The 20,813-nt window shown below is 40.7% G+C and overlaps 2 protein-coding genes and 1 long non-coding RNA gene across 3 annotated transcripts; all 3 read left to right on the top strand.

Annotated features, from left to right (window-relative positions):
* The first annotated feature begins 560 nt into the window (after positions 1–560).
* On the top strand, positions 561–2,297 carry LOC107983394 (taste receptor type 2 member 10). The gene is made up of 2 exons (XM_062969398.1): positions 561–2,030; positions 2,201–2,297. The coding sequence occupies exons 1-2, from the start codon at positions 1,225–1,227 to the stop codon at positions 2,295–2,297; spliced, it is 903 nt and encodes a 300-aa protein (XP_062825468.1). The 5' UTR covers positions 561–1,224.
* Positions 2,298–10,310: 8,013 nt separating this feature from the next.
* Positions 10,311–11,462, top strand: LOC134296540 (uncharacterized). Its single transcript, XR_010003328.1, has 2 exons — positions 10,311–10,842; positions 10,926–11,462. It is a non-coding gene; the product is annotated as an uncharacterized LOC134296540 (long non-coding RNA).
* Positions 11,463–19,390: 7,928 nt separating this feature from the next.
* LOC134295902 (taste receptor type 2 member 7-like) lies at positions 19,391–20,386 on the top strand. The gene has a single exon (XM_062969397.1). The coding sequence runs from the start codon at positions 19,391–19,393 to the stop codon at positions 20,384–20,386; it is 996 nt and encodes a 331-aa protein (XP_062825467.1).
* The last annotated feature ends 427 nt before the right edge of the window (positions 20,387–20,813 follow it).

Genomic DNA, 20,813 nt, shown 5'->3' with positions numbered 1-20,813 from the left:
AAGTAAATGTTATATACCTCTTTGGTTATTCCCCTTGGATTCTATCCTTTAGACTGCTCCACCATTTTATATCCCTGTTCCCTTTATTCGTATGCCTCTCTCTCCCGAGTTTTTAATTAAGTGTTCATGTGGCCCGCCCTGTTTTTTACTGTTTTCTCTGATTTGTACTGTAATGTATATTATTATTTTTGCACTGTTATATTGTGTTATGATATGTTGTTTTATTTTGTTATATTGTATGGTGTCTGGGCATGGCCCCAAGTAAGCCGCCCCGAGTCCCCGTTGGGGAGATGGTGGCGGGGTATAAATAAAGTTTTTTATTATTATTATTATTATTATTATTATTATTATTATTATTATTATTATTATTATTATTCCCACTCTCCAGAAGAGGGGAAGGATAGAAACTTCTCACAAATGAGACATAGTATTATGACTGGATTACATTGTCCCAGTTTTGGGATGAACAATGAGAGGCCATTGGGTCCCATGCAGTTTCCAGTTGACAATTATGTTTTCCTTCATGCGCATGCACGTCTGCCATTAAAGAGGTACATATGAATATTCTGAATTTTCGTAAAATTTCATATTTTTTGCTTCAAAATTCGGAAATGATTTTAGAAATGAAGTGCCAGGGCCCCCTACTTTTGAAGCGAGCATTGAACCTTTTTTTTCATGGATCGCAAATGCCTAATAAATACAAAACCTTGATTAATTGTACACAAAAGGGATCCTTGTTGTTGTTAGTTCTTTTGCAAGTTGGTCAAGACATAACCTCTTTCTGCACTTGAACACCAGTTTGAAATAATATTGTCAATCAATTCTGCCCAATACTTCAATTATCTTGCTGTCCTGAACATTTTTCTAAAAGATGTTGACTGATGGGCAAGTGTGGCTTTCCATTTAAAACATTTCGGTGATTGAAATTTAGTATGAAGTAAATTCCAAGGATTACAGTCAAACTTTGATTTCATTTGAATCATAAACATAACCATCCATATCACAAATTTACTGGACAAATCTTCTAAATAAGAATGAGGAAGTGATCTCAAAATATTTCATTACTATCCATGGATTTGCAATGTTTTCCATAATACGTTATAGCTGTTATATATTAGAAGCTCGAAATAGCAGCGTTTTCTCTGCTAGACACATGAGAAGAACCAGAGAAATACACAGAGATACATCCTTTCAGACCTTGTCTTTTTCTAGAAAACGACAACAATGGTTAGCATTCCAACTTCTCCAGTTGATATCCTTAGATGGACCATTCTGGGAATTGTATCCTTGTTTACTCTTTTAGGAAATGGATTCATCATAGTTGTACTGGGATATCAAGGGCTTCAAAAGAAAAATATATTGCCTCATGATATCCTCTTGATAGGTTTGAGCGCCTCCAGGATAATGTTGCAGTTGCTGAGTTCAGCAAACTATATTTTGTGTTTCATCTCAGAGACCTACAGGGATACTTACAAACAGGATGTTGTACTTCTTTCCTGGAACGTTTTCAACATGACTAACTTGTGGTCTTCAACCTGGCTAAGTGTTTTATACTGTGTGAAGGTCACTAACTTTGCCAATTGCCTCTTCCTCTGGCTGAAGCCAAGGATCAACATGCTTGTACTCAGGCTGCTTGGGATGTCAATAGTGATTTCCATTATCTTCTCTGTTCCTTCGGTCATTAAATACCTTCAACAGAAAAAGTGGGACAATCTGACTAGAAACTTGTCAGTGAGTGCCATCCAATGTATGGATTATAAGAACAGATTCATAATTTTTCTGGATATGCAGCTCTTTTATGTTTCCATAACTTTCTGCATAAGTTTAATTGCCTCCACTCTTTTGCTTGTCTCACTGTGGAAGCACATTAGGAATCTGAAGAAGAGTGGCCTAGGTGGCAAAGATCTCAGCACTCAGGTCCATATAAATGTCATTACACTGTTGCTGTCTTATATCTTCTTCTATCTTTTATATTTCACTGGTTTCATAATTTTGGGAACTAATGTTTTCAACTATGAAAGTCTTGAAAGGTTAATTTTTAAGTTCCTGGCAATTTCATTTCCTTGTGTACACTGCATTATGTTAATTTTGACTAATCCCAAACTAAAAGAAATGGCTGGTCATATTCTGAATATCACACGAAGAGCTTCCTAAAGAGGAAAAAGGAAAGCGGATATGCACTCTTTGTGTTTGTGTCCAGATATGTGTATGTTTTTGAGCCCTCAAGAATACATTTCCAGAATGGAGATACTGCCAACCACCCAAAAGGAATGCCAGCAATGCCTGGAACAGACTGAATTGTAGGCTAAGCCCTCCATACACTTCTAGTACTGGAATGCGCTGAAGGGCTCTGTTATCTCCAAGATTCATTCCTTTCTAGAAAACCAGATTCATGTAATAATTTATTCATATGGCTCCAAATGTAAATATGTAAATGGAATAATTGTCAAATCATCCAAAAGTCAAAAATGCTCACTGGCTTATTCGCTGTGTACAGTTTCATAGGAGAAACATCAGTTAATGAAACATCATAGAATGTTACATTTTTGTGATAAAGCAAAAAAACAAACAAAAAAGATTCAAAGTCTAATGCAAGATATTATAAAAACTAAAATGGATTTAGATCACTATTTCTATTGGAAATCCCGTGTGCACAAATTAAACATTCTAATTTTAAATGGTTACACTATATGCTTCTATAGCAGTGGTTCTAAGCCTGTGGGTCTCCAGATGTTTTATCTTTCAACTCCCAGAAATCCCAACAGTTGGTAACCTGCTGGGATTTCTGGAAGTTGTAGGCCAAAACACCTGGGGGGCACAGATTTAGAACCACTGTTCTAACGGGAAGAACATCTTATGCCCTAAAATAAAAAAAGCAGTCACCAATAAGACAAAATTGGACAGTTATGATAACTGAAAGGGCTAAAACAAACAATCCAGTCAGTATGATAAAGGAGAGGATGCCAGAAAATTTCACAGATGTTTTGAAACCTTTCGTGACATTTATATATAAAAATAAGACACATGCAGAAGGCTGTGGGATTTGAAGATTGAAAAAAAGGGTAGAAATCAAAATGTTAATATTCTACTTAACAGCAAGAAGATGACTTAGGCACCATCTACATGGTCATATAATGCAGTTTCATAATGCAGTTTAACTGCATTGAATTGCATTATATGAGTCCATGGTGCCATTAATGCAGTTCAATGCAGCAAAATTGCATTATTATGAAACTGCATTGTATGGCAGTGTAGATTAATGTGTTTATAAAAATGTCTTTGAGTTGGTTGATGGGAAGTGAATTTTAATAATGTTTCTAATTTTTGAAGTCAATTTTAGCACTTAAATACAATTTTAACTATTTTTTATTTATTCTTTTCAATTATAATAGGGTGGTTGGTGAGTTGGAGGGATTTTCTTCTTTCCTTTTTTCTGTTTGCAACTTACTTTTATTATAGTTGGAAATGTTAGGTATAAAGGATAAGGTTGTATAGTTGTGAACTTGTATTTCTCTGTATGTTTATGCTTGTACATTTGGAAGCAAAATGTTGTACTTGCATTCTGTTTGGCCAAACTATAATAAACCTCTGTGGCTTGTCTTCAACCTGGTGAGTTTTTTTTTCTGTCCTGGCCTATCTGGTTTAGTATATGGTCACCAGACATGGATCCTCTTATTTGCGGTCCTACTTATCCACTACAATAAGGTCTTAGCTAATGAGCAAAAATGTCTGTGCAGAATAGAAGGAATGCATTCATAAAATTAAAACTGCCTGGTTTCAGATAGTGTCCTGGGGTTATTATTTGAATGACAATCCCTAAACATTTAATAATATTCACCAGATCTGAATGTCTTTCCATCTGCTACTTTGTTACCTGAAATAAAATTTCTGTCTCCTGAGAAGTTTATTCTCTGAAACCAGAAAACTTGACACTCTGTTTTGTATAACAATTCCAGGGAATGATTAATGTGTCCTCTGTTAACAGCTTTTTCTGGAAACTGCTGAATAATGCTTCCTGTTGTCTTGAAGATCCATCTCCTTTCCTTTCTGAAAGAATGTCCAGAGTTCTTTAATCTCAATGGATATTAGGAGCAAGAAGTGTAAGGGCCATAATGTTTGTCATTGTATGCAGATAGCTTACCCCCAAAAGAATTTGGCCTCTTTATACGCATATGAGGCATGTGCTTGGTGGAAAAGACAGAGAATATGGCATGTTACTCTGTGTGGGAGTATCACTGAATGTGATAGCTAGATGGGACCTCTTGAATGACCAACTATGGTTGGTTCTAGCTGGGCATCTCATGGGTGCAAGGGAGAGGATTTCAGATCATTTGGGTGAGTTGGTAGGAAGACTCAATGCAGGCTGGCATTCAGGACATTTAATAATGGAAAGTGCAGTGCATTCAGTGGAATTTGGATAATAACTGTATAGGCTACTGAGGCCTTCCCCAGGGTAGTCTTTAAATGCTTCTCTGTTGCTCACCAGAGCTTTCAGACTGGGCCACGTACTTCCATAGATGTCACCAGGAAGGAGGCTTGGTCCAACTCCAATGCCACCCCATCTTCTTGCAGAAGGAAAGTATTGTAGTTAGCCCAGGTTGGTTGGTAGAGAGCAGAGGGTTAACATACACTTATGGCTAGAAGATATGTTGTCCTTGCAGTTGTCTTACAGAAAACCCCATAGGATTTTGATTCATCAACTTGCCTACTCCAAGAAATTGATGAATCCTGCCATTCTGCCCAAGTTTTGTTCTGTTAAATGCACATCATTGATCCAAATATTAAAGCTAGTGCACTCATATGACCCTGGCATCCTCACAGCAAAATGTCATATAAATCCCAGTTTTCACCTGCTGCCAGTTCAACCATCAAAAGGCTCATGTTGGTTGTTTAGTTGTTATATGAGGGATGGATAAAAGTCTTGCGCTTATCTGTGATGCAGTTGCCTGACAACCATGAAACTTCATGGCTGTTCCAGATACTCCCCTTCTACTTGAACACACTATCCCTATCTGTGCTCCTGGGAGTGGCAGCCATAATTCACAGCGTTCATGACAGTATTGTTATTATCAAGAAATTGGACTTCCAGAATTATGAATTACAGGCAGTCCTCAAGTTACAAACAAGATAGGTTCTTTAGGTTTGTTCTTAAACTGAATTTGTTTGTAAAAAAAAAAGGTTTGGATAGCATAGAGAAGGGTTAACACCCCCATGGAGTTTGTTTTGCTGTCTGTGCTCCTGTTCAGAAGATTTCATTTCACTTTCTGTCCCTGTGATAATTGAACTTTGACAAATTTGGCTTGGGCAAACAAGGATTGGTGATAAAGCTTCAGTGGAGACACCTTTCCCCCATGATAACTCTTTCAGGAGTGAATTTCCCTACCTAGAGATAGATTTAGCTCAGTTTCTGTTGTGTCACCCCCATTCTTAACTATGAGTTGCTTGTAAGTCGGATGTTTGTAACCTGGAGACTGCCTGTACTGGCTGTCCCTTGAAAACTTTACATTCGCCTGGAGAGAATTACCATAATTTTCTAGGATGCAAATTCCATAAAAGTTTTTCCTTATGTAAAATTTCCCCTGGGAAAGAAATTAGTGAAAACAACCATATGATCCAAATAGATCTGAAGAGGTCTAGGGACAGAGAGTACACAATATAAATTACAGATGTAATAGAAATATCACCAATAAAAATATACTCTGACAGGCTGACATCCTATTCAGAACCCGATTGGCATGTCACCCAGAGGACCTTGTCATCAGATGCCCTTAGACCAGTGGTGGCCTGTATATAAATTATATGAACCTATAGACACAGCTCAATTTAGAATTCAATGAGTACGCATACCTTTGATCTGCGGTAACCCTTTTATGAATTGGCTCTGGAATGTTGTTTAAAATTCTAGCCAGACCCCAGGAAGGTAAAAGGTAAAGGTTTCCCCTGACGTTCAGTCCAGTCATGTCTGACTCTGGGGTGTGGTGCTCATCTCCATTTCTAAGCCGAAGAGCCGGCATTGTCCGTAGACACCTCCAAGGTCATGTGGCTGGCATGACTGCATGGAGTGCCATTACCTTCCAGCTGGAGCGGTACCTATTGATCTACTCACATTGGCATGTTTTCGAACTGCTAGGTTGGCAGGAGCTGGAGCTAACAGCGGCCGCTCATGCCGCTCCCGGGGCTTGAACCTGGGACCTTTCGGTCTGCAGCTCAGTGTTTTAACACACTTTGCCACCGGGACTCCAGGAAACCAACCCGTAAATCTCCATATTCCCCTCACAATTGACTGGTAGATGTGAAGGGAGTACATAATGGACTTGCGTCAGAACCTCTGGATCTTTTTTTTCTGCATACCTTGAAAAGATTGGGGGTATCAGTGGGAAAGATCCATCTTTTATGCCTCAAGCCAGCCTCACGCTTACAACACCCATTGAAATGGTCACCATCCTCAAGCTCCCATTGTGCACTCTGGGCTAACTCCATTGTGTCCACTGGACCCAAACTATTAAGCCCATCATAGACCCACATGCCTTTCTGATTGTGCCCCTCTTGAAGGCGGATCAACAAATGGACTGACACTTCAGTGAACCAGCGACAGTATATTGAATTTCCCAACACCAAGAAGAGCCAACCACCAATGATGTCAGGTGGAATCCTAAGTCCTAGCTGGATAGTTTTTGAATGAATCAGGGGCACACATGGGCTTCTTGAAAACAAATAAAGCTTCTCTGTGTTCAATATTGTGGCATTTTAGGTCTTTGGAGTAATTTCTACACTGACAATCCTCTATTACCATTGCAAATAAATCTCTGCTTTTGCCTTCTACCCATCTGTGTCTCATTTGGCCTTCTGGAAAGTTGGGCACACTGGGCTTCCAAACCCACAGTTCTTGCAGTAGCTGAAATCATTTGACATTGCTGGATAGGAAATGCTTTCATTTCAAGTTTTTCTTTATAGTGGGGAAAAGGTGGAAGTCTGATGGTGCAAGATCAGGTGAATATGGTGGGTGAAGTACTTAATTCAGCTGCCCTGTGGATATATTAGAGGGCAGTTAGGGATTTTGTAATCTTCCCCAGGAAGAAGTATAGGGACAGTCTCACTATTGTGGGTGATGCTTTACTAAGTATATTTCTAGAAGTGTAGCTCCTCGCTATGCATTATGTACACATAGCAGGGATTTCTGCTTGCAGTAAGACTGGGAGCTTTAGGACCCATGCACCTAATTTCTATCTGGGAAATAACAAGACCAGACACATAACATTGTCTTGAAAATGGACCACTTTGTTTAATTTTACCTTATTTATTACCTCCTTTTTCAGAGCTTAAAAAAAGGGGGGGAGCAAGTGAGGCAGATAGTCTTTCCTTAGACCTCCTCTACAGCTTCCTTTGGCAGAAAACACCTGAGCTCCAAGGATAATCTAACTCCACTTTGTTGCCTGACAGGACTAAGAAATTTCCTCCCAACAAATCACACAACTTAAAGGGCTATTATCACTCTGACCAGTCCCAAATCCACTGATCATAGTGTTTTAGCTACCACAAAATCACGGTTCGGAAGACCAGCATGTCTAACTACTCCAGAAGGCCTAATCAGGACACTTTAGAAAGCAAAAGCAGAGGTTGTTATTCTTCCTGGCAAAAAAAGATGTCAGATGAGTCTGTGCTTCCAAAGACTGACATACCACAATTCATGATACAGACCACTTTTTTCATTCAATTGCCATTAAAGAAACTTGATTGGTTGATCCACGCTCCAGTTGGCTGAAAACTTGACAGAACAGCTTCCCTGATTGGCTCTTGCTGGTGGTGGGAAATTCAACAAACTGTCATTGGAGCATTTGAAATGTCTATCTGTTTAATGGTCCACCTCTGAGTGAGGCGTTTTGGAAAGGAATGTGTTGTGGCAATATGCAAAAGAGTCTGTGATGGGCTGAATAAGTTAGTTCTGGTTGGCACAATAGAATGTCTAGTTTACACTATGGATACTTTGGGTGATAACCATTTCAATGGGCGAAGCTGGCCTGAGGCATGGGTGCTAGCTCCTTTCCCACAGATAACCCTGATCTCATCATTGGGTGGTAAACATTCTGACGTACACCCATTGAATGGTTTTCCCTCTGTCTCCCAGTCCATTGTGAGGAGATTATGGAAACTGAGGCAGAGGTCCTGCGTGTGACCGGACAATATTCCAGAGGTGATGATTCATGTTTCATAAAGAGATGAAGACAGCAGTTCATTTGTGGCTCACAGCTCAGCCTAGAACATTTTTAATAAGGGAAAATGAAAGGTTGTTGACAGATAGACAAAAAGTATTGAAAAGCAGAGAGATTATGTTAAAATTATGTATTTGTCTTTTTTGAAAGTTGATTAAAATAAATTCTACAGGCAGGGAGTAGGTAATTTTTTACTCTCCCTTATATATTCGATGAACAGGTCCCATGTTTCAAATACCTGGGAGTAGTTATCCACTCTTGCAGTACCAGAAAAGCCCATGGAGACGATGTGACTGAGACTGCGCAAAGCAGCTCAATTGTCATTCTAAAATACCTCAAGTTAAGAGGAGGCCACTTCATATCTGTAATTCTCAAACTATTTTAAGCCAAACCAGTAGCACAACTCCTGCACTGAGCTAGGCTCCTTCTCCAGTTTTGCCCCACTAGAGCTTGTACAATTAAAATTTCTAAGATCGGCCCTGAAAGTACCAAATGTGTCTCTAATGCCATCCTGCAACTAGAGACAGACTTCATGAAAGTGGAGGCCAGGGTGTGGGTGGTCATACTCAAGTACTGGCCAAGATTATCTCTTTCTTCCCTTAGTTTCCCCCACTAACTATGAGGGTTGACTTCCAGTCCACATGGAAACAGGGAGTAGCAACTAAAATCTCATCCCTGGGCTTTTTTTCCAGGGTTACTATTCAGAATAATAATAACAATGTAAATATAAATATAATTTTATTTCTTCCCCATCTCTCTTCACGGCTCAAGGTGGATTACAGCATTTCTAAAATACATAATCAAAACCCATAATCATTTACAAATACTCTGTAAAATGCACATACAGTAGAGTCTCACTTAACCAACATAAACTGGCCGGCAGAATGTTGGATAAGCAAATATGTTGGATAATAAGAAGGGATTAAGGAAAAACCAATTAAACATCAAACTAGGTTATGATTTTACAAATTAAGCACCAAAACATCATGTTATACAACAAATTTGACAGAAAAAGTAGTTCAATACGCAGTAATGTTATGTTGTAATTACTGTATTTATGAATTTAGCACCAAAATATCATGATGTATTGAAAACATCAACTACAAAAATGCGTTGGATAATCCAGAATGTTGGATAAGCAAATGTTGAATAAGTGAGACTCTACTGTATTAGTATTAAAACATATTTCCACAAAAAACTCATTAAAACACACCATCGAAAATTAGACATAAAGTGCAAGTTTAAAAATTTGTTTTTAAAACTGTCTGGGTATGGAGTATGAGTAAGCCTAAGCACTCACTAAAACTGTCTGGATATGGAGTATGATCAAGCCTAAGCACTCATTAAACAATGTATTTAAGACACAGACCGTCGACTGGATCTAGCCAGTGCCCCAACCTTTATCATCAACGAAGCCAGTAGATGCCCTGCTTCCCCTATATGGCATACTTAACAAATCTAGAGATATCCGACCATCGGAGGGCCTTGACCCTGGCACAATGTCATGCCTTCCCATCAGTTGTACTCAAAGGGTCGATTTCGGAAGACCCCTACCCAGTGAGATTCTGCCTCTGTGACTCGACATATAGAAACAACTCAACATGTGCTCCTCCAATGTCTGTTTTACAGAGTCACACAAACTAGATTTATCTCATCATTGCTATATAAACACCCGGGGCATTTATGACAATTTTACACCACCCTGTTGCTTTCAGATACCAACTCTGTTATAACCGATAATGTTGCCACATTTTGTGCAGCAGCTCTTCAAATTCACGGGGAATTGACTGGGACCACAAGTTAGCATTCTAACATATCAGAAAATTGTAACTATAGATACCGTATATACTCGAGTATAAGCTGACCCAAATATAAGCCGAGGCACCTGATTTTACCACAAAAACTGGGAAAACTTATTGACTCGAGTATAAGACGAGGGTGGGAAATGCAGCAGCTACCGGTCAAATTCAAAAATAAAATAGATATTAATAAAATTGCATTATTTGAGGCATCAGTGGGTTAAATGTTTTTGAATATTTATATAAAACTGTAATTTAAGATAATAATAAGACTTTAATAAGATAAGACTGTCCATGTTATGGTTGAGCCTTCTGGCTCCGATACTAGGAGACGGGGTCGTAAGACTCCTCGAGAGTCAGACTCTTTTGAGGAGCGCGAAAGGAAACGGCTCCGGGACTTATTTGCAGAACCAACAGATGAAGACTCATTTGAGGGTTTTACCGAGCGAATGGAGGAAGAGATGGTTAGCTCAGAGGAGGATGACATGGAGTGGACTCGTGTAAGGGAGGATTTGGGTGTCACCGGCAATGATAGTATGGGAGACGATTGGCGGGTTGCAGGATCAGACCCATGGACGGGCTGGAGGGATGGAGCGGGATCCACAGCTGGGGATGCTGTGGGGCGTAGTCAAAGGTGTTTTAGCTCTGATGAGGATGATGATGATGAGGCACCTGGAATTAGGATAGCAGCTGACAGCGATGAGGAGTTATGAACTGGGATAAAATGGGGTTTAGGATCAATGGCTAATTGCGTTGGGCAAGGTAATCTGGACGAACGCTTGGGCTCTTGTTGGGGAACTTCCTGAAGACGGGTGTGATTCGTTGCTGGATACGTAAGTTACCAAGGACACTGGGCATAGACGGCGGGAGGAACTGTGTGGGGTTTTTCTGTGCAACTTGTGTTTAATCTTGATAGCTTGGACCTCCGTCGTCTTTTTGACGGACATTAATTACCTACTCTGGATTGACGCTGGACTGACTGACTGACTACGACCTTGGACTATCCCTTCTGTGGCTATCGGTGGAACTTGTGGAACTTTAGACGTCTGCGCTTGGCTTTCGACCTTGGACCGGATTGGGACCCTGCTGACCGCCGTTACCCTGATTGATGTGCCTGGACCTGGATTTCGCTCGTTGCACGGAAGAGTAAACAGCCTGAGTTACTCATCTGTAGCTTTTGAGTAGCAGAGAGGAATCTGCTGCCAGTTTTTTTGTGTTCATTTTGACCTCTGTTTACCAACTTTTGTTTGTTTAAATTGCCAGGCTGAAGTAAGCACTTTTGATTTAATCCGGATTAAACTCCTGTTTAATCCGGTTTATTCTTTCGAACCGTTTTAATTCAAACGAAGCTGTTTCTGTTACTTTTCACACTGAAGACAAGTGTTTGCCTAGTCCTTTGTTTCCTACGGGCATTTTTTAGTTCTGTAACTTCAATAAACTGTGTTGTACTCTATTTGGTGGCGTTCTGTCTTTGACAGATTGCCCAACGCCCGAAAAGAAAGTTTTTCTAGTGAGGTTTCCACGTCAAGAAGACGATGGAGGAACTTAAGGCCCGTTTTGACCAGCTGCAGGCTGCATTTTACGCTGCACAAGCAGCACAGCCAGCTAAAGGACATGTAATGACTCCTGAACGTTTTGATGGGTCTCGAAACAAATTGCCCACTTTTTTGGCACAAATTGAACTTTATTTTTCTCAGATTAGCGCACAAGCTTTTCCTACGGACACTAGCAAGGTGGCATTTATTTTGAGTCTATTGACCGGTCCTGTGGGACAATGGGCAACTAATTTGATTCTGGGAAATGACCCAGTCAAGGACAATTTAGATGATTTCAAGAAATTATTATCAGACACTTTTGGGGATCCTCTCCGTATGGAAAATGCTAGCTGGGCTCTTTATCGGTTAAAACAGGGAAAAGGGTCTGTTTTGGACTATTTAAATAAGTTTAACTCTTTTCGTCATCAATTAGACTGGGGAGAGAACGCGTTTATGCTTTTGTTTATTGCTGGTTTGAATGATTATCTCCAAGATGAACTGGCGCAATTAGAGCCGGCAGAAAACTGGGACGCTTTGGTGGCTAAGGTTTTGCGTTTGGACGCCCGGTTTGAATCTCGTAAACAGTCTAGGGCTATGTATGCGCCATCTGTATCTGCGCCTAGGGCACCTGTGGCAAAAGGGGAGGAGCCTATGGAACTTGGGGTGTTTAGAAAGTTGTCAACGGCGGAAAAAGACCGTAGTAGGCAATTGGGATTATGTTTATATTGCGGGACTGCTGGGCATTTTGCTAGGAATTGTAACGTTAAGCCTTCTCAGCTTTCGGGAAAAGGTCAGCCCTAGTGCGACGTGAGTCCAACGCATTAGGGCTTATAAAGCAGTCACTTGAGGGGAAGAAACATGTTTTTGTACCCATTTCTTTATCTGTTGGGGGAAAAGAACTTGCTTCTACTCTGGCACTGCTGGACTCAGGGGCTACGGTCTCGTATGTGGATGTTGGGTTTGCAAGGAAACATAGGCTTCCTACAGTACGTAAAGCATGCGATATATGGGTGGAAGGAGCGGACAGGAAACTACTGGAGTCTGGGGTGGTTAATCGCGAAACCTCAGAAATAACGTGGGAGGTACAAGGAGTAACTGGAGAATTTGTATGGGACATTACACGGTTACCAAGATACAATGTAATCCTGGGAATGGATTGGTTAACTTTAGTAAATCCTCAAGTGGATTGGGTGAAGCGTACTATAGCTTTTAAAAGGCAAGGATGTTTTGCTTTAAATTCTTCTCAAATTGACATGGAGGGTGTACTGACTGAATATAGGGAATTTCAAGATGTGTTTTGTAAGAGGGAAGCGGATAAGTTGCCGCCTCATAGACCATACGATTGTGCAATTAGATTGGTAGAAGGCGCTAAGTTACCAGCAGGAAGGTTGTACGCTCTAACGGTACCAGAAAGACAAGCCTTGAGAGAATTTCTTGACGAGAACCTAGCCAAAGGGTTTATTCGCCCATCTAGCTCTCCAACTGCTGCACCTGTGTTCTTTGTGGCTAAAAAGACAGGGTAGCTTAGACTAGTATGCGACTATCGGGTTCTTAACAAGCACACCATTCGTGATAGATATCCGCTACCTTTGATTTCGGAATTACTATCGAGAGTGCAAGGGGCTAAGATCTTTACTAAACTTGATCTACGGGGGGCGTATAACTTGATTAGAATACGGGAAGGTGATGAATGGAAGACGGCATTTAACACGTGCTTCGGATGTCACGAGTTCCGTGTGATGCCTTTCGGATTATGCAATGCACCTGCTGTCTTCCAAAGATTCATAAATGATGTATTTAGAGATTTAATTGATCAATTTGTAGTGGTTTATTTGGACGATATATTAATTTTCTCTAAGGATGAAAAGGGACATCAGCAGCATGTGAGGCAGGTGTTACAACGTTTACGGGATAATGGGCTTTTTGCTAAGGCCTCCAAATGTGTATTTCATGTGTCTGAGGTTGAGTTCCTGGGACATGTAGTTTCGGGAAAGGAACTAAAAATGGACCCGCACAAAGTTGACGCAGTCAACTCTTGGCAAGAACTCAAGTCTAAAAAAGATGTACAGCGATTCTTGGGGTTTGCTAATTACTATCGGGAGTTCATTCCAAACTTTGCTAAACTTACTGTACCTTTAACGCAACTCTTACGTAAGAAGCAACCGTTTGTGTGGGGACAGGAGGCTCACGATGCGTTTATACAGTTGAAATCTAGTTTCCAAGCTGATAATATACTAATACATCCAGACATTGATAAACCATTCATAGTAGAAGCAGACGCTTCTAGTTATGCGTTGGGGGCTGTATTATCTCAAAGGGATTCATCAGGGACCTTGCGTCCCTGTGGATTCTACTCCAGACAACTAACACCTTTTGAACAAAATTACACCATCTGGGAAAAGGAATTGTTGGCTATAAAGGTGGCTTTTGAGGTGTGGCGGCACTGGTTAGAGGGCGCACGTCATCAAATTGTGGTCAGATCTGACCACAAGAACTTAGAACATTTACAAACTGCCAAGAAATTGAATCAACGCCAGATTCGATGGGCCTTGTTTTTCTCTAGGTTCAACTTTAAGGTTCAGTTTGTGGAAGGGAAGGTAAATCTACGGGCGGATGCATTATCTCGTAAACCTGAGTTTAAAACTTGCGAGCAAACAGTGTGTCAGACAATATTGCCTACTGCTTCTTTATGTGTGGTAGAAAACGAGGCTGGTTTACACACTCAAATTCTAGAGGCTCAAAAGAACGACAACTGGACTCAAGAGCAACTCATATTGCTTTCGGTAGGGACTCGTACTGTGCTGCCTCATTTACAGGACCAGGAGGGGGTATTGGTACGTAATGGACAAGTATATGTAACGGCGGGTGCACTCAGGTTGGAAGTCATTAGGGCACATCATGATGAACCGATGGCTGGGCATTTTGGTAGGTTTAAGACTGTACAACTTATTACCAGAAATTATTGGTGGCCTAAAATGCGACAGGACATTCTCCGTTTTTGTGATAGCTGTGCAGTATGTCAGCAGAGCAAGACGCCTGTCGGGCGCCCTAGGGGATTATTATCTTCATTGCCTGTTCCTGAAAGACCCTGGCAAATTATTTCTATGGATTTCATTTCTGACTTGCCTAGGTCAGGGGGTTATACATGTATTTGGGTGGTGGTGGATCTATTTTCTAAAATGGCTCATTTTATACCTTGTTCAACGATTCCAGCGGCTCCTACATTGGCTTTACTTTTTACCAAGCATATTTTCCGTTTGCATGGGGCTCCTGAGGTTATTATCTCTGACAGAGCTCCTCAATTTGTATCTCGTTTTTGGAGGCATTTCCATGAGTGTTTGGGAACCAAGTTGAATGTCTCCTCTGCTTTTCATCCACAGACGGATGGACAATCTGAAAGAGTTAATGGGCTGTTGGAGCAGTATTTGCGTTGTTTTTGTCTAGAACAATCGAGTGCTTGGGTAAAATGGTTGTCGGTGGCTGAGTTTGCTTATAATAACGCTGTGCATACATCTAGTCAACACACACCATTTGAGTTAACTTATGGCTTCCATCCGCGGGGAGGGGTGGCGCCGTCGACCAATGTGGTTTCCCCTGATCCGGTGTACCACTCCTCTGAAATGGCTGCTTTACATGATGTCGCTCGTCGGTTGTTATTAGAAGCTAAGGCAGCTCAGAAGACTCAAGCAGACTGCCATAGACAAGCAGGGGAGGAGTTAGATGAAGGGGGTCTGGTTTGGTTATCCTCTAAATATATTAAACATACTGGGGGAAAGTTTGCACCACGGTATTTGGGACCTTTCCCTATTGTTAAGAAGATTTCTTCTGTGGCATTTAGATTGCGCTTGCCACCTTCTTTTAAGATCCACCCTGTCTTTCATCGCTCTTTATTGAAGTTGGATACTTCTGGGTGCCGTAACGCTGTAGCCGAGGAGATCACTACTGTGTCCCCACCTTTGGAGGAGGAGGCCTTTGTGAGAGGGGATAGTGTTATGGTTGAGCCTTCTGGCTCCGATACTAGGAGACAGGGTCGTAAGACTCCTCAAGAGTCAGACTCTTTTGAGGAGCGCGAAAGGAAACGGCTCCGGGACTTATTTGCAGAACCAACAGATGAAGACTCATTTGAGGGTTTTACCGAGTGAATGGAGGAAGAGATGGTTAGCTCAGAGGAGGATGACATGGAGTGGACTCGTGTAAGGGAGGATTTGGGTGTCACTGGCAATGATAGTATGGGAGACGATTGGCGGGTTGCAGGATCAGACCCATGGACGGGCTGGAGGGATGGAGCGGGATCCACAGCTGGGGATGCTGTGGGGCGTAGTCAAAGGTGTTTTAGCTCTGATGAGGATGATGATGATGAGGCACCTGGAATTAGGATAGCAGCTGACAGCGATGAGGAGTTATGAACTGGGATAAAATGGGGTTTAGGATCAATGGCTAATTGCGTTGGGCAAGGTAATCTGGACGAACGCTTGGGCTCTTGTTGGGGAACTTCCTGAAGACGGGTGTGATTCGTTGCTGGATACGTAAGTTACCAAGGACACTGGGCATAGACGGCGGGAGGAACTGTGTGGGGTTTTTCTGTGCAACTTGTGTTTAATCTTGATAGCTTGGACCTCCGTCGTCTTTTTGACGGACATTAATTACCTACTCTGGATTGACGCTGGACTGACTGACTGACTACGACCTTGGACTATCCCTTCTGTGGCTATCGGTGGAACTTGTGGAACTTTAGACGTCTGCGCTTGGCTTTCGACCTTGGACCGGATTGGGACCCTGCTGACCGCCGTTACCCTGATTGATGTGCCTGGACCTGGATTTCGCTCGTTGCACGGAGGAGTAAACAGCCTGAGTTACTCATCTGTAGCTTTTGAGTAGCAGAGAAGAATCTGCTGCCAGTTTTTTTGTGTTCATTTTGACCTCTGTTTACCAACTTTTGTTTGTTTAAATTGCCAGGCTGAAGTAAGCACTTTTGATTTAATCCGGATTAAACTCCTGTTTAATCCGGTTTATTCTTTCGAACCGTTTTAATTCAAACGAAGCTGTTTCTGTTACTTTTCACACTGAAGACAAGTGTTTGCCTAGTCCTTTGTTTCCTACGGGCATTTTTTAGTTCTGTAACCTCAATAAACTGTGTTGTACTCTATTTGGTGGCGTTCTGACTTTGACAGTCCAACTCTGAATACCTATATACTCAAGTATAAGCCGACCTGAATAGAAGCCGGCCAGGACCCTCACTCGAGTATAAGCCGAGGGGAGCTTTTTCAGGCCTAAAAAAGGGCTGAAAAACTAGGCTTATACTCGAGTATATACAGTATTTAGTGCCCCCACCCTCTAGTCCCCTAGACCTGTGCCTGACTGTACCTCTCCCTCCTTATGGAGGGAATCCCTGAAGATTCCCTCCAGAATCTCTTCCCTTTTCATCTGCTAGTTTTTTTTTCTATCATTCTCTAAATAGTATTTTGTGTTTTAGCCTTTTAATATACCTCTATATTTTAGCCTTTAGCCTCTACGTGGAGCTGCCTTTGAAGATAGTTCGGAAGCTGCAACTGGTCCAGAGATCTGCAGCCAGATTACTAAATTGAGCGCCATATAGGGAGAGAACCACTCCCATGTTACGGCACCTCCACTGGCTACTACTTCGCTTCTGGGCTAAATACAAAGTGCTGGTTATTACTATAAAGCCCTAAATGGTTTGGGTCCAGACTATTTGAAAAACCGCATCTCCGCATACAAACCAGCACAAGCACTGTGGTCCACGAAGGAGGCCCTGCTCTCGGTCCCACCTCCGTTGCAAGCGTGGCCGGTGGGGATGGGAGAGGTGGCCTTCTCCATGGCTGTTCTCTGCCTCTGGAATTCCCTCCCTAAAGAACTAAAAATGCCCCCCTCTTTTCTCTCCTTTAAAAAGCTTTTAAAGACCTACAGTACCCATGTAATCTAGAGGAGGAGGATTAGTATACCTTACACATATCCACTCCTTGATTTCGGATACTCAGCTCAACCCACTGATTTGATATATTATTTTATGCTTTTAATGTATTGTGTTTTAATTGGTATGACTCCTTGTGTTATATTATGTTCATTTATTTAATATTTTGTTTAATTTTGGTTAGGTTTTATAAGCTATAAGTTATATTGAGTTCATTTTAATTCATGTTTATGTTTACTTCATGTCAGGCCTGTAGGGAGGGGGTGGTTTTAGGGGTTCACCCCCCCCCCCACCCAAATTTTTTCAGGTTATAAAAAAAATCTGGTTTACTCATGAATTTTAACTGGTTAACCAAATCCCCATGCTAAGTCTATGAGACGCAAAACATTAAGAGTCCCTCCAGGCACTATCTCAAGCAGATATTGACAGGTTTGTAGCGGGGAGGGGTGTGTGCTAGGGGTTCAACCCCCCCCCTGAAATTTTCAAAACCCCTCCCGAAATTTTTTTCTGGCTACGGCCCTTCTTCATGTTGATTCCTGTATTAGGCATTGTATGTTTGCCATTTTTGTTATTCTTTGGAAATCGCCTTGAGTCTCATCATGGTTAGAGGGTGGGTAATAAATAAAGTATTTTATTTTTATAGATGCTAATTATTTTAGTGTATAATGCTTTTATGAGACTGTACCCCACTTTCCTTATGCTGGTTTATGACCATAATAAAGATCTGTTTGGATGAGTACTGCAGTGTACATATACTGTGTTTTAATGATCACCCTGGCATAAAAAAAGAATAACCAAAGATAACTAATTAAACCTATTCATCGCAACCTGTTTTTTCTTAAGATGAATTATACAAGGCTAGAAATAACTGAACTTATTTACTTGGAAAAATGATTATTTCATATCAGCCACATAACACCAGGTTGCATAATTAGTAACACAATCTTCCTGAGTTTTGCATTGAACTCTGCAGCATGATTTGACTTTTTCAAATAAACTGAATAGCAGTGTTCTCTAACAGACATCAGGCAGAACCCTAGAGAATACAACTTGGTATTTCCTTTAAGTGAATTTCCCCAGAAAGCAGCAGTAATGGTCATCAATATGCCAATAGTTACCGCTTTATGCAGGGAGGCTAATTTAACTAATTTACCTCACCATAAAAACCTCCAGCAGCATGCGGAAAGAATTAGGAAGTACTCAATCAAGGACTCGGTGTCACAAGTTGACAATGAAGCAGCAGCACCCCCTGTTGCTAGAATCGAGTATACTCTCATGAAGCTGGAAGCTGGAAAATGTTAAACTGCCTCTGTTTCTGTCTATATGTTGTATGTCTAATGGCACTGAATGTTTGCCATGTATATGTGCATTGTGATCCACCCTGAGTCCCCTTCGGGGTGAGAAGGGCAGAATAGAAATACTGTAAATAAATAAGTAAGTAAATAAATAAATTATAGATTCTAATGATTTTAATGTATACTGCTTTTATGAGACTGTAACTCATTCTCCTTATACTGGTTTATGACAATAATGAATATCTGTTTGTTTGTTTGTATGAGCACTGCAGTGTACATAGACTGTGCTTTAATTATCACCCTGGCATAAAAAAGAATAACCAAAGATAACGAATGAAACCTAATCATCTCAACCTGTTTTTTCTTAAGATGAATGATACAGGTCTATAAATAACTGAAGTTATTTACCTGGAAAAATGGTTATTTCCCATTAGTCACAGAATACCAGGTTGAATAATTAGTAACGCAATTTTCCTGAGTTTTGCATTGAACTCTGCAGCATGATTTGACTTTTTCAAATGAACTAAACAGCAATTTCTCTAACAGACATCAGGCAGAAAGCAAGAGAATACAACTCAATACTTACTTTCAGTGAATTTCCACAGAAAGCAAAGCAGCAGTAATGGTGAACAATATGTCTACAGTTAAAATCTTTTTTTTGATCATTTTTGAAATTGTGTCCTTTATTGGTATTTTGGGAAATGGATTCATTATAGTTGTGAATGGACACAAGTGGTTCCAAAGCAGGAAGATGATCCCTTCCGATTTCCTCCTGACCAGCCTGAGTACATCCAGGTTTATCATGCAGTTGAGTCTTCTGATAAACTACGTTCTGCTCTTCAGCCTAAAGAATAATTTCCGTTTTGCCGTAGAAGATGTTATGTTCTTTTCCTGGATGTTTTCCAACATGATCAGCCACTGGTGTGCCACAGGGCTCTGTGTTTTCTATTGTGTGAAGGTCGCCAACTTTGCCAACCCCCTCTTCCTCTGGCTGAAAGCAAGGATCAATATGCACCTACCCAGGCTGCTTGGACTTTCCATAGCAATTTTCATGGTTTCTTGTCTTCCTTTCCTTTTTGAATATTTCGGACACAGAAAGTGGTGCAATCTGACAGAAATTCTGCCGGAGAATGCTAGCCAAAGCGAGTTTGGTGACACTCCTGCCATTGTTTTTCTTCCTATGCAATTTTCTTTTTATGTCATAAATTTGTGCCTAAGCACAATTGCATCCATTCTTTTGCTCGTTTCTCTGTGGAGACACACAAGAAATCTCAAGAAAAGTGGTGTTGGTGTTAAGGACCTCAGTACTCAGGTCCACATTAAAGTCATGGCATTTTTGTTGTTCTGGATCTTCTTCTACTTTGCAGATTTAATTGCTCTGATCATTTATGCTGACCTCATTAATAGTATTGGGACAGTTCAAGGACTGCTTTTGGGAATCTCGATGTCTGCATTTCCTTCTGCACACTCCATTATATTAATATTAACCAATCCTAAATTGAAAGAAATGTTTGATTACATCATTAAAAACATATGCTCATATCATAGACATCAGGAACAGAATATGGAAAAAGGGCATTCCCTACAAGACAGGAAAAGACATTCCCTCCCTATTTAAGTACAGTAGAGTCTCGCTTATCCAACATAAACGGGCCGGCAGAACGTTGGATAAGCGAATATGTTGGATAATAAGAAGAGATTAAGGAAAAGCCTATTAAACATCAAATTAGGTTATGATTTTACAAATTAAGCACCAAAACATGTTATACAACAAATTTGACAGAAAAAGTAGTTCAATACGCAGTAATGCTATGTAGTAATTACTATATTTACAAATTTAGCACCAAAATATCACGATGTATTGAAAACATTGACCACAAAAATGCATTGGATAATCCAGAACGTTGGATAAGCGAGTGTTGGATAAGTGAGACTCTACTGTAACAGTATATAATTGTGCATGTATTAATATGTGTGGACAGTAGATAACCAGAACTGAATTGCTACATATTAAAAATCATTAGGGACATTGGTACTTCCACAAA

This window comes from Anolis carolinensis, chromosome 2 (genome assembly GCF_035594765.1).
Source record: "Anolis carolinensis isolate JA03-04 chromosome 2, rAnoCar3.1.pri, whole genome shotgun sequence".
Classification (NCBI taxonomy): Eukaryota; Metazoa; Chordata; class Lepidosauria; order Squamata; family Dactyloidae; genus Anolis; species Anolis carolinensis.
The sequence above is the reverse complement of the archived record's forward strand: the minus strand, read 5'-3'. Positions and strand labels throughout refer to the sequence as shown.